The sequence below is a fragment of the Melospiza melodia genome, chromosome 11, assembly GCF_035770615.1.
Source record: "Melospiza melodia melodia isolate bMelMel2 chromosome 11, bMelMel2.pri, whole genome shotgun sequence".
Taxonomy (NCBI): domain Eukaryota; kingdom Metazoa; phylum Chordata; class Aves; order Passeriformes; family Passerellidae; genus Melospiza; species Melospiza melodia.
Window position 1 is genome coordinate 13,762,703 of NC_086204.1, and position 14,048 is coordinate 13,776,750.

Genomic DNA, 14,048 nt, shown 5'->3' on the forward strand with positions numbered 1-14,048 from the left:
AACTGTGTTTTCTGTTTTTAATCCCTCTAATTTATATAGCAGCTTTATTCAGCAACATTATAAATTGGAGAATTGCAATTAAAGTAATATATACAAGTTATATACATAAAGTGGGTGAAAGACAGCAATCTTTTTGGTTATATTGTAAAATGATTGGTGAAAAATTCTGTGTCCCAGTAAGATGACAGGAGGAGTTTAAGGAGAATATAACTTCTTATGAACTGTCTTGGAGCAGGCTGCTCCCCACAGTGCAGTACAGACAGAGCCTGCCTGTGTTCCCACTGCTCAGCAAGGGGTTAATAGGAAATCCCAGCAACCTACTTTTCCTCTGCTAGGCTCCATTTGTGGGTCTGGTCACAGACCAAGATAGCTTTGTCCAAAGTATGCAGAAGACATGACATTAGGCAAGACAGCTTTAGTGCAGAAATGGAGGTTTCTGGTGGGCTGAATGGTGGTTGACAACAACTCAGAAGATAGACTGTAAAATGACTGGTGCACACTTTCCTACACCACTGTCATTGATACCTGATGACAGACAGCGGCTCCTTTATTATATTATCAATGTTGTCCATTAAAATGAAGTTATGATGGAAGATGATAAAAAGTTACAGGACAGAGAAGTGGAAAAGTTTCAGATGAATGGGGAAGAAAGACTACAGAAAACAGGAAGACAGCCAAGCAGAAGCAAAGAGGAGAGGAGAGTTCCTGCACTCAATGGGGATTCAGAAGTAGATGAGAAAAGATTTATGGCTGTCTAGAGAGCCAAAGAAGAAAAGAGAAAGATGAGGCATTGATGAATAGAATGATTTGGAGCCTATGTCCATATGATTCACCACCTCTTAAGTGTCCAAAAATAACCTTGTCTGTAAGTGCCATTATTCTGCACTAGGGTAGGAGGTTTTTGTGTCTAAAGACTAAGTTTCTACTCTGATCATTTCTTCTTTTCAATAAAAAGCACCTCCCTTATGAGTCCTGTAACTGCCAGCAGCAATGCCATGTCTGTCTCTAATCCTGTAAAGTGCCTCTATTTAAAATTTGCTTCCTCTAGTCATGTGAACTTACAGACACAGAAGTAGTGCAATTTTTATGGATCTGCAGAAGGCTTACAGGACTTCAGGTCACTGAAGAGGCAGCAGCAACAGTGTGGGAGTCTTTCCTGCTTTTTTTAGATATGAGCTAGTGTTGCCAATTTACATGATACTGAATGTTTTGTTTCTTACAGCTCCTGTGCATTGCTAACAGGCCAGGCATTTCTCACATGCATAAAAATTTTTCACATGTCATTCTGCAATATAACCCAAAAGACTGCTACCTTTCACCCACTATTAAATATCCAGGACCAGGATATCTACTTGTCTGTATTGCTGTGTTTTGTAAAGTTTCTGGTGCCTTTTATACTAGTGGTGTTTCTTGGTAATTAGATTTGGTTTTTTTGTAATCCAAACTTACTTTCATGGTTGATTCTAATTTTTGTTCTCTTTGCCACACTGTAGTTTGCACAATTGTACTTTGCATTGCACATTGCACAGCAGAGACCTTGGCCTTGCATGTGAGAATTCCCTTTTCTGTTTCTTGACTTCTAATATTCCTGTATCATTTGTCTTTGGTACTTATCAGACCCATGTATCAACTGTTATGGTGTTTTGGTATTTAAACCTGATAAAACATCTCCCAGTTACTTTTTAATCCTTTTTTCCTCTCCATTGAGAAATGCAATGAACACAAAGACAAAAGAATGTGGGATTTTTCCCACATTATGTTAGTTTTGGGTGTGTGGTTTTTGTTTGTTTGTTTTTAATTAGGAAAATAATTGCAGCTTTTTTTTTTTTTTTCAACTGCCAACAGTAAGTTTTCACCAATGGCTTACCATTTAAGTAGTGGATTTTTATCCTGGCATCCCTTGCCTTTATTAAATGAGTCTATATGTGTCCAAATCTCAGTTTAGGTTTGTCCTTGACCTTCTTTGAGTACAGCAAGAAGCAAGACCAAATGGGGATATGGCTACAGGATTAGCCATAAGTAATTAAAGGACTGAACTTTGAGAGAAAAAGCTATGTAATGCTTTTCACTTTGGGCATCAAAGGCAAGGGGCATTCAAACTGGAATTTAGATTTATTTGGAAATAATAGATTAATTTTTTCCTGACATGCAGCTTTCTTATTTCAGTGCTTACTGTCCCCAGCTCAGGGTTTAGAGTGGTGGAAGAGTCTTGAAACCAAGAAGAGCTTTGGTTGGGTCAAAGTGGGGTCTCCTGTTCATGCTGACCTCTTATTTACTGGGTGCAGTTAGCTCTACCATTCTCTAAAGGTTAATTGACCAAAGCCTCAGAAAGTACATACAGACCTTCACTGGGGCTGTTTCTTGGAGTAGTGGATAAAGTTTTAGAAATTTCTACAATTACTAGAACTGGAAGACTTTTTTCAAAATGTTTATGTCCTGCAGAAATGAATTAGGATTCAATTTGCTTCTAAACCTCTGCCAACAGTAACCATAATAAATGTTATTTGCTCTGTTTTGTGATACATGAAGATTTGATGGGTTATCAACTACAATTTGTTGAGGAATATTATTCCAGATTATCTGTTTCACCCCTGGTCTTTCAGCATTCACCTGCTTGCACTTCAGGTGATGTTATTACCAGTTACATAGACAATTGTTCACTGCATTTTTGGGTAACAATACAACTAAATTTTCCTTCTTTGTTTGAAAGCAAAAGTGTGTTAAGAGCTGGCCTATACCTGGAAATGGGACTGTTGGTCAGATATTTCAACTTTAAAATAAAATATTGGGTAATATTTCAACAACTGTACAACAAAGCTGTTAACTGAAAATTATCTTGGCTATGGCTTCCTTTTCTCTTCTGCAGTGCAAAGACTGTGGTGTTGCTTTTTATATGGAAATTAATATGCATGTGAAGTGAATGTGGTGTCTTTTAAGATTCAAAACTGCCTATGTTTCTAAAGGAGATGCTGTTCCATGAGCAGTGGGAGAAGAATCCATAATATAGGGTGCTTTCTGATAGTTGGTAGGATTTTTCCTATATTTTTTACTAAGAAACGCTGAGATATATATTCTCAGATTAGCACAGGTCCATAGGTAGTCCAGAATGTTGTTTGTTTGGGTTTTTTTTAGTAATGAGCATGCACTTCTTCATTTAATTTGCTGGGAGCTAATGGGTGAATTAGAAACATTTAATCTAAATTTCTAATTTGTTTACAATATTTTGAACCAAAATCATAGTTATAAAATAACCTTGTAAAAAGAAAGGTGAGGTTTCTCAGGGTGGGAGGACAGTTCAAGAAAAAGAAAGGAAGTATAATGCTAATGTTTCTCCACTGGGGTATATGCCTGTGGAACTGAAGCTCATGGTAATTGTTGGTGTGCTACCTCAAGCAGGGTATTTTGCCTGTGATTTTTGAAAGGATCAATCACTTGCAGCAATTTATGTAATAACTTTCTGGTGTGTGACTCTACTACTTTATTTATTCTTTTTGCCTGATTCACCAGAATGCAATACCTTTGCTCGTTTGTACAGTAAATGCACTCTGTGATATCTGTAATGGTATAGTCAAAAGATAATTTATTGTCAGTTGGAAAAATAGGTCAACACTAATGTCACTTGATGATCAACCCCCCAAGTTTAATAAAACACCTCACCAGCATGCATTCAGCATAGTGCTTGATGTTTTATTAGGACTACAGTACCTTACAGTACCTAGCTATAGCAGGCATGTAATTACTGAGCTGTCATGGTGATAAGTGGGATTAATGGCAGCCTGGTGCACTTTAGTCTGCAGAGTGCCTGGAAGATGGTATTATTATAGGAGAAAGTCTGGACTGGCATATTCATGGCACCCTCCCCTCCTCCCCAAAGCTCACATTCAAGTTTGCGTTACCTGCCCCTCCCAGCAGCTGACATTTCCAGCAGCTGTTATTTGTGAAGCAGCTCAAAAATCAAAAGAGAAATAATTTGGTAAAGATGCTTGCTAGTCTGAACGAGTAATCTGTACACATCTTATCCTGCCAGGTGCCATGCAGTTTTGACATGAGATTGTTCTATATATAATGCACAGAATGCATTTTATATTCAGTCTGCTTCCTCTGATTTTTAATATAGGACTGTTGTATTTTAAAGAAAACATCACTGAGGAAAGTGAAGAATAAAAGATCGTAATGGAATTGATGTCTTATTTAATTCCATGATTTTGAGTTCTATAATTTCCTATTGCCTACACAGGCAAACTGCTCATCTGAGTCGTCATAGTGGTGTTATTTTGTGTAGTGCATCTCCTTTTTTGCTGGCTTAGAGTACTAGAACTTTGCCTTTTTTTTAAAGAGGAGAAATTCTTGTTTGCTTAGAGACCACAACCTTTTGAGGGCTCCCTGTCCCACCTTTCCTTGTTAAGACCTTTTAACATGTACCTGTCACAGGTAGTGCTGGGCAGTGTTATGTTCAGCTGCCACAGCTAAACCTGCCGATGCTTTTCTGACACCAACCTAGCTGAACTCGTAACCCAGTGTGGTGTTGGACCCAGGTTTGGCTTCTGCAGGTTTCCCATTCTTTGGAGCCTGTGAGACCTGTTTACTTTAAATATATCCTCTGGGGCCTTTTTTCCGTGAAGTCTTGTGAGAAAATCTAAACAGCCACTACCACATGTGCCTTCAAATTTTTCTGGTGCCGTATTGTCTGCAATACCCAGCTAGATTATAATGAATAACAAGATGAAAGGCTAATTAATCTTTTACTTAACTAGCTGTGCCTTCTCTTGTGTTCCACCCTTAACTGTAAAAATGACAACAAAAAACTCCTGATATGTGTGATTGACAAAGTCAGGACAGTGTTTTGTTGCAGGTATTCCAGTAATTTCCTTTTAATGTAATCTTAATTTCTTTGTATATAGTCTACTGGCCTCTTGCAGCTTTTCTCTGTTTTAAAATACTCAGTTCCATAGTGTTGTTACCTAGCACTGAATAAAAATAATTAAGGTAGACTTGTGGAGCTTATGTATCTGGGCTCAAATAATATGTAAAAACCAAATTTTATTTCATTTTGCATACATTGTTAAACCCATAATTTACATTAATTCTGACTGTTACTAGAGCAGTATCAAAAGAGCATCTGGAATAACCTAATGAATTCTGAGACAAGTAGTGAGGCATTTGGCCTGTGATAATCCTTGATCTGTAAAACCAAGGCTGTGTTCTAATACCTTTGTGCCTAATAGAGAACCATTTTACTCCTGCAGCTGACTTTTATCTTTTTTTAAGGTTTGCTTAATGCAAGTTGTGTAGACTGTCCTGAGGACTTATTCCTTAGATGGGAGTGGTGCAAGCATCACACCCCATGTATGACTATGCAGAAACAGAAAATCAATCTTTATTACTTAGGATGTTTTGTCACCTTATTTCTTAGTTAGCTTTCGTCATTAGAAATGACAGGAGGAAGCTCCTAGGGATTTTGGCTGGGGGCATGCATAAGACTTTTGAATTGTTTTCAGAAGTCACAGACTTATCACTGGAAATTCATAGAAAAATGACTTGAAAATTCATCAGCTATTCTTATTCTTTGGACATACAGTAAGATGTATGAAATATCTGACCACATTTCCTTTTGTGGAAATACTGTTGCTTTTGTAAGTCTGATGGTCCAACATTCAGCATTTAATCCATAATGAGACTTCCAGAACTTAGTAATAAATTTAGGTTTGCAGCACAGGTGTTTTCAAATAGAAAAATAAACTGGTCAGAAGTTCAGCAACCATGCATTCCAGGGAAAAAAAATACCTCTATGTCATTTGAGGGTTTCCTAATACTTCAACAGATGTTGTCTGTGTGCTTGTAAATGGTACCCTCCTGTGTAAAGTATAGTCAACTCAACATAACTAATCTGTGTGATGAAAGTCAATAATGATCATGCAGTGCTTTGAGAGTTTAAATAGAAATTCTTTGTGTTTTGCGTTATTGCTTTGTGACTTATCTTTTAGCATGTTAACTTGAAAACGTTTTACTGTTCGCAGCACTTGTATTCCATGTCTGCTTGACACATTTTCTTTTATTCCTAGATGCCTAAAGTGTGCAGATGCCCCTTGTCAGAAGAGTTGCCCAACTAATCTGGACATCAAGTCATTCATCACAAGTATTGCAAACAAGGTAAAGTCAGGCTTGAAGTTGTACATGGGAGGAGATAACTTATAATGTCCCTCTGTAACTTGGTGGAAGGGGTAAGTTATTTAAAGGCAGATTAATTTTGAATTCTGTGTTTCTGTTACAGAGCAGAGACAATAGAAGTGGGATGACTGCAGAGCTTTGAGAGTTGTGTTTTGGCAATGCTATACATGAATAATATTAGTAAACTGCCTTGAAGGTTTGAAGTAGTCTTGGCCTTGCTGAAGCCAATGAGTACATGCTTACTGATTCTAATAGGCAGATTTAACCTGTCAGATGGTCAGTGAGGTGGATAATCCTACAGAATTTGGGTTGTTTGATGACTTTTGAATCTTCCTGGAAGCTGCATATGCAGGGTAACACACTGGCTTTGCCCTGAGCAGGTGACTTGGTCACTCAGTGTTTTATCAGAATATCTTGCTCTAGAAAAGAGTTGCAGCTTAGTACTTTTCTCTCAGTAGATATAACTATTTTATGGAGAAGCCAAAGTATCTTCGATTACCGAAATGTAATAATTTTTGGACTCTATCCTTACCTATCAATACCTTCTGTATCCACACTGAAACTCGTGATAAAAGGTATAACACAGCTTTGGTAGCTGCTTTTACCTTGTGTTTATGTCTGGTTGCTGTGTAAGCAGCAGGAAACACACACAGCAAGTTTTGAAAAGTTGAATATTTAGTTTCTGCTGTTCAAGATGTTAGAATGGAAAAATGCATGCCTAAATCAGCACTGCTTCTGTTAATTCAAGTTTGAGTTTATGCACAGTTTTATGCTCTTCTTTCTCTCCTTACCCTACATGAAGAAATCTTACATGGCATGAGTGTGGAAGCATTTCTGTGCAACAACTCTAATGCTCACTTTAAAACTAAACAGCCAGAAAACCAAACCAAAAGAAGAAACCTCCTAAAATTAGAAGTTAGTAAAACCCCCAGAGGGACATGCTCAGCAAGTAGCTGTATTCATGGGCTGAGAAATAAGGCTAGAGAGTCCTGCATGCCCATGGCAGGAGATTTGGAACTGAATGGTCTTCAAGATTCCCTTCCAGCCAAACCAGTCTATGATTCTGTTTTATAGCCTCCATGTCAATGGCTGTGTCTCCTGTGATTCATGACCCAAGCAACTTAAGGAAACCAACAGTCCAGAGGGAACCCAGCCTCGACTTGATGACTGCAGTCTGCTGGGTTGAATTTTCCTTTTGATGTATTAGTTTCTGATACCTTTGCCATAAAATATCTCTTGTAACAAATTCTGTTATTCAGAAAATTACAGGAAATTCTTGTGGTTTACTTTATTAATGGAATCTCTTTATAGTTGTAGGTATGTACTGCTGTTTTTACAGTACTGCATTTTGAAACTTCTTGCTTTCTGTCAAAGGTGCAAGGTGGAAGTTCAGAGGGGGGTACCAAAAGTTGAAATGATTCATCTGAAATCATGACCTGGCAGAATCTGTGTAAGAGCCCACTACCATGGCTGCTCCTGTGGTGTCCTCTGCTCTCTTTCATTCTGCTGCTGTGGTGGTACCTGCACCACCCACTTTTAGAGCAGATAGAAGACAAGAATAGTGTGCTTTTGAAAACTAAAACATATAATTTATAATTTTGATAGTTTTTAATGGAACCAGTAAGTAGTTTTTCACTTTGTTATGCGTTTTGCTGAACTTCTATTGAAATAATAAATTAGATATTATCATTCAGCAGTCTGAATATTCAGCTTGATGAGAATTTCTGCATTATTGTCACTGAAGTTCTTGCTTAAGATGATCAAGGATATTTTGCATGTCATTGAATATCATTTTCAAAATGATAAATTTGTTTTTGCTGTTTTCATCATATAAATAAACTTCCATTTCTAATCCAAAAGCTTATAAATATGTATGATAGCTTCTAGAAGAAATAAATAGGTGAAACATAGAACATTCAGGTGTTTGAGGTCAATAGATTCAGGGAATTGGGGTGCATTTTCTATACTTCCTGAAGATTCGTGTCTGAATCTCTCATCACCCACTTGAAAAACTTGCTTCAGCTGGTTACCCTTCTACTTGTTTAGAGAAGATTGTGTTCAATAAATTCTCTGTCCTTATCCTTGTGTAAGCAGTGTTGCATGCAGGTATTTATTTAAACATGATTCATTATTAATATAGACTATTTAGACAGCAGTAAACTGAAAATGAATTACTTTGTCCGGTATTAAAAAGCTCTATTGTATGTGGTTTGTTTTGTTGGGAAATGGCTATAGCAATCATAAAGGGTCAGGGATTCTTGTTCTCTTAAGCCTGAGGCTTTTTAGATATTTACAGGCCATGTACAATGTAGCTGTTCTGGCTGTTCTGCCATTAGACCTGAGCTCTGAAGTAGAAGAGGGACAAGGGAGGAGGGTTGTTCCTGGGTTGAGAGGGTAATTGAATTGCCAGACTCAATGAGCCTTGAGCCTCTTTGAGAGAAAGGATGTCACTTACGCTGTATTGTGTTAGCTGCTGTGACTCAGTAGAGTTTAGGCCACAACTTCCATTCTCCTTTTCCATACAAACTGGATTACAACTCCACTTTATAAAGGTACAATCTATTCCATTGTGTCTTCCCACTTCGTGTTTCTCAGTTCATAAAGGCCGCTTGCAATTGTGTCTCAGAGATCAGACTTTACATTCACCAGGCACACGTTACTATTTTTGTTTCCAAACATCAGAAGAGGGCAAACAAGAATTCTGACTTCCAGCTGTACTCTTTAAATACCACCAGATTGCAAAACCAGTATTTCTTGCTTTATAAGGAACAAGTGCTGTCGTAGTTGTTTATTTCTTTAAAAAGAAAAAATACACTAAAGAAAGTCCAAACGTGTTCAGCTGCTGCAGGAGAAGCTGTTCCCCCCAGCCCTGAAGTAGTACCAGGAATGATTTTAGGATTTTATGCTCTCCTTTCCCTGCGTTGATATGTCAAGCAAGAAGGAATTTGTAAAATGGAGCTTTAGCACTTGTCATCCTTTAGGACTGGCACAAGCAAATGTTTTACAGCAGCAGAAAATCCTACAATTTCCCAGAAGCATCTCTCAGCCTGAACGCTTGTAGGGTATGCAGCTTTTCTCCTGTTCAGCAAAACTGTGCCAGAGAAGCAGCCCTTTAGAAAGCAGCAGCTCCTCACATGCTTTACCTTTGAACTGCTCAGTGGGAGAGTCTTGGAGCTTTTTGTTATCAGATCCTTTATGGTTTGAGTAGTAGCATTGAAAAACAATGTTGGTGCACACAGGGATATCAACTTTTGTTACACAGCACAGGCATAAGAAATGAGTGACTCAGCCTTTACAGTCTCAGTCTGTAATGGAGAACTGGGAGTACAGAAGTATCTTTTTTGTTATCTGTACTCATAGAACTCACTTTTTTTTAACTGTAGCCCTCTGTGACTAGCTCTCACAATTTTATTTCAAGCCATGCATTAATACAGTGATTCCTGACATTGACTCTACAGCTTTTGCTGTGTTCTGAAGGACCATCTTCTCCCACATGCCTTAATGATAAGATAAGATGGTTTGCACTGACACAGCAACTTTTTTTAACAGACTATATGGAGGCCAACATTAGAAAAAGAACAAAAACGACAAAGAGCCCAGTGCCCCCCAAAGAAATCCCAAACCAACTGAAAACTCCACATTGGAAAACAAACTCAAAAAACAACCCAATCCCCAAAATCAGCAAAGCCATGATGCCCTCTGAATAAAAGGTTGTCCCTGGGCTGTGCAGAACACTGGGAGGGAAATGGAGGAGGGAGAAATTAATGTCAGAAGCAGTATGGAGAAACTTGTGGAACCCAGGGCAAAGTTTTAGGATTTCAGAGGAATCTTTAGGTTTAAATGAAATCAAAGGAAATTCGTGTGGGATTTTCAAGAATGAAATTGTTTTTATCAAAGGAGAAATCAGAGAGGGAACAAACTGGAAGACAGAGAAGGACCCAAAGGGATAAGGCAAATCTGAAGTTTGGGAGATTGAGGGAGTAAAGAAACTGTGTTTGTGGTAATGCACTAGAAATAAGGAACATGAAAAGTGTGTAGGCAGAGGAAAAGAAGATACAAAAAGTTGTGGAATTGCTAAGAGAAAATAAATGAAGATTGCCACAGAGAAAAGGTGTTGAGAGACATAGGATTATGACAGGTGAGAAAAACAGAATGATGGTTTTTTTTCTGTGCCAGAGGAACTCAAAATTAACAAAAGACATCTATATGCCATTGCAAAGACTGTAGAAAACAAGGAGTCACAGTTCATATGTAAAATACTGTAGGTGGGGTACTGTTAATACAATGAAGGATTGCGGAAGTCAGAAAGCTGCTAGGTGACTGGTAATAATTATATACAGATATTAATCAAAATTAATCTTTAAGTACTACTTTGAGGCCCCAGGTTTTTCAGAAGTGCCGATTTATTCAGCTTTCTCTGTTAATTGTAGTATATTCCAAGTCACTAAATAAAACAGTAAGGAAGAAAAAATTTAAAAGAAAAATTAGGAATGATGTTAAATTGATGCACATGAAACAGTGACTTTTCTTGAGATGTCTGTTTGTACTTAGTGTAATGGAATGGCTGACAGCTGGTTTCAGTCGCCGTAGTGTAATTATGTAGAATAGACTTTTGCGATGACACTATGTCAATTAAGGAATCTCTCACATTCTAGACTACAAAGGACAAAATGACAGTACAAGATATTTCTTCCGTTCTTTTTCATAAAAAGATAGTGACACTGTGTGAAATTACAGTCCTGTTATGATGACACAAGTCAAATGATGTGAAAGATTTCTGGATTGATTAAAAATCATCAGCATTATAATATAGAATATGTATGATTTGATAAGTTGCTGTTATGTTTTGTTCATTCTTCTTCGGAAGATATTTGGGGGGGCTGACAGACTGAGGGCGTTTCTTGTTATATTTGAACTGGTGTGTGTCAGTGTGAAAAATGCTCCTTATATAACAACGTACTTTAAAAAGTGACTCTTCGGTCTGTGGAAATGTTTTAATCCAATACATCTTGAGTAAATTTTAAAGTCATTGCAGAACATGAGCTAGAATAGGAGGTGGTGATATTTTTCCATGTATTTTGCTAGGTGTCCCTTTGTTAAACTTAAATCTAGATGAAAAAGAAATTATATGACTGTTTTCTTCTTTCCTTTTAAACTATTCACACTGTCTCCAAATTCTGATAAAGTCAGTGTATTAATTTTTATTACATAAAGCATAATAATGCATATTCTTTAGGAGTGTTTTTAGAAAACTGCAATATCAAAACATCCTGATGCATAATGAATTTATTTAAAAAGCTCTTGAATTGAATTGAAGGAAAGGATGCTATAAGCATTTCCTGATAGTAAATGCAATTTCTTCTGGTCTCTCTGTATTGATCCTATGTGTTTTAATAGATTTTTTCCAAGTAAAAAACAGTCTAATTTGCATGCAAATTATATAATGCTTCCAAATGATACATGTAGAGATCCTCTTCTGCCTGTATTCCTCTGATTATTGATATCTGTTTAAGGCTTCTTTTTGTTCCCTATGTTAGCAATGTAGTATTTATTGACATTTTGTTGTAGGAAACCACAAAACAACTTATCCAGTTTGGTTAATTTATTTCCATGGAAATGCACAGGAAAAAAGATTCTGTGAACAAAGGCAGGAGCAGACATTTATCTCATTAAAAAATTCAGAATTCCAGTTTTAGACTTGCTTCCTCTGTGACGTCTGTAAGAAACTGGCCAACTGAGTCATCTTATTATTTAAACCTCTACAAAAATTACTCCAGACTGTTAAGGTAGCTTGCATTATTCTATGCACTGAAGTAACTGTGTCATTTTAATGAAGCCAGCCTCCCTTAATTATGATCCTTTCTCATGTACAACATGTGCGTATTTACCAGCCTGCCAGGTCTGCATCTCTGCATGTCTATTTTATATGCAGCCTACTGCACACTAGTTTTGTAAAATGAAGTGATCAATATTTTTTTTAAATGTGAATATTCTATTAATATTTCACTTCTAATGTCAGTGATAAATATAATGATCATTAATACATGCTTTTAGCTTAAAAAGGATAAAGCTGCATAAGCAAAATGTTTGTGTAATTAAACATTTAAGACAATATACACATTTTACAAATTCTCATTTATTATTGTACTACCATGCTTTGTAGTTTTGTAGCACACAGTTCGCATAACACCACTCAGTGTAACTTACTAGACTTACTGAATTTATCTGTCAGTGTTTGTCAAGTATTGTAAAACATTTTTCTAATTTTTTGGTATGTTAGATAATTTCACAGTAAGGATAGAATAAATAATAGAATAGGGCAGAACAGAGAAGAATAGAATAGAATGACAAAAAGATGGAGCAACGCAGGCACATGCAGCCTGGCCAGAGCCCAGCCTCCACACTGCACTGTGCCCTGGCAGGCGGGAGGGTTGCAGGTGGGCTTGCTCCCGAGGCACTGCACAGTTGTGGTGGCAGCACGTGGCAATATCCTTTCACTGGGAGTGAGCAGGAGCAGCGGCAGTGGGAGCAGTGCTTACACTGAACTTCAGGGAGGTAGAAGGCGAATAAGGGAACTGTGGCTCTTCTGAGAGAATGTTGTAAGTTTACCTATGGTAAAATTAGCACAGAGTAGTTATGTTTTGGCAGACCCTGAAACCAAGTCCAGTCCAAACCTGTGCTTCCATTTCATCTTTAGAGGTTCCCCATGTTAGCACAGTTGGAGCACACTAGTGAAGCAGTGAAGAAGCCTTGGACTGCTGTTCTCAAATGTGACTGTCTTTTAATTTATCATTAAAATTATTTTAGGTGCTAAGACTAGAAGATACATGCCGGTTGATACAATTTATTTAAGGTCTTAATATTTAGCATGGCAATGTGTACTATGTAGTTTTTGATGTTCTTATTTGAAGAGAATGCAGTTATTTTTTTTCAGATGCTACCACTATTAGTGCCCAGCTGCAGGAGCTCATGATCATGACAGCAATATCTCAAAACTTTCCAAATCATGTCTCAATCTTCATATACTCAATCATGTTTCTCTCAAAGTAAGAGTTCAGCAGTAGCTGGCCTTACCCCTATTGAGTCTTCAGTTCCAGCTTCCTGTTTACCAAACTCTGGTATGGCATTCTGAGACAGATTTCCTTAGATATTCCCTTAACAAACTGTGATCTTGGTCCTATACCCCTACTGACCCTGGGCCTTTCTCTCTGAAGTCTGTTGTGCCCTGTCTTTCTGCAGCAAAGCTGTGCTCAAAGTTTCGTTTGAGCTTTCAAAAGAAGAAACATGTGCCAGCTGTGTTGACGTTGTATTGGCTCAGTTCAAATGTGAGAATATACTTTATATATGCAAGAAAATTAATTTAAAAAAAGGAATATTTAACAGCTTTGCTTTATAGGCGTAATAACTAGGTCTGTATATAGATTTTAATTACAAAGCTGAAAAATGTAGACAGTCCTTAATGAAGTTGCTTAAATAGAAATGCGCTTTGTTTCCATTGAACCAGAGTTGAAGATAATAAATGTAATGATATTGGACAACATAGGAAGGAAAACTGGAAATCTAATATGTGTGAAACATAAAAGAGAACAAAAGTTCATTGAAAACCATTTTGTCTTTGAGTTAGTGAGAAAAATAACCAGGACTAATTTGTAATTATTCCTTTAGAGTAGAAGAAGGGAATGGCTAGATGTAATTGCCTGAGGAACAGGCATCTAGTGCCACTTAAGATGCTGCAGGGTAACTAGGCTGGTCTCATTGCTGCTTGGAAAGATGTGTGTTTCCTGCATTGATTTTCACCTCTGCTGTCTGCAAATTTGTGTCAGTGACATCTCCAATATAGCTGGACTTCTTTAATTTGCTGCCAAATTGAGCTTGTAGGT

The 14,048-nt window shown here is 37.4% G+C and overlaps 1 protein-coding gene across 2 annotated transcripts in view; it reads left to right on the forward strand.

The window, feature by feature from the left end:
* DPYD (dihydropyrimidine dehydrogenase) overlaps positions 1 to 14,048 on the forward strand; it is a 329,324-nt gene that overhangs the window by 83,566 nt on the left and 231,710 nt on the right. For both annotated transcript variants that reach the window (XM_063165647.1, XM_063165648.1), the window contains exon 4: positions 6,063 to 6,150. In XM_063165647.1, the coding sequence (XP_063021717.1) occupies positions 6,063 to 6,150 (88 nt within the window). The remainder of the gene's footprint in view (positions 1 to 6,062; positions 6,151 to 14,048) is intronic.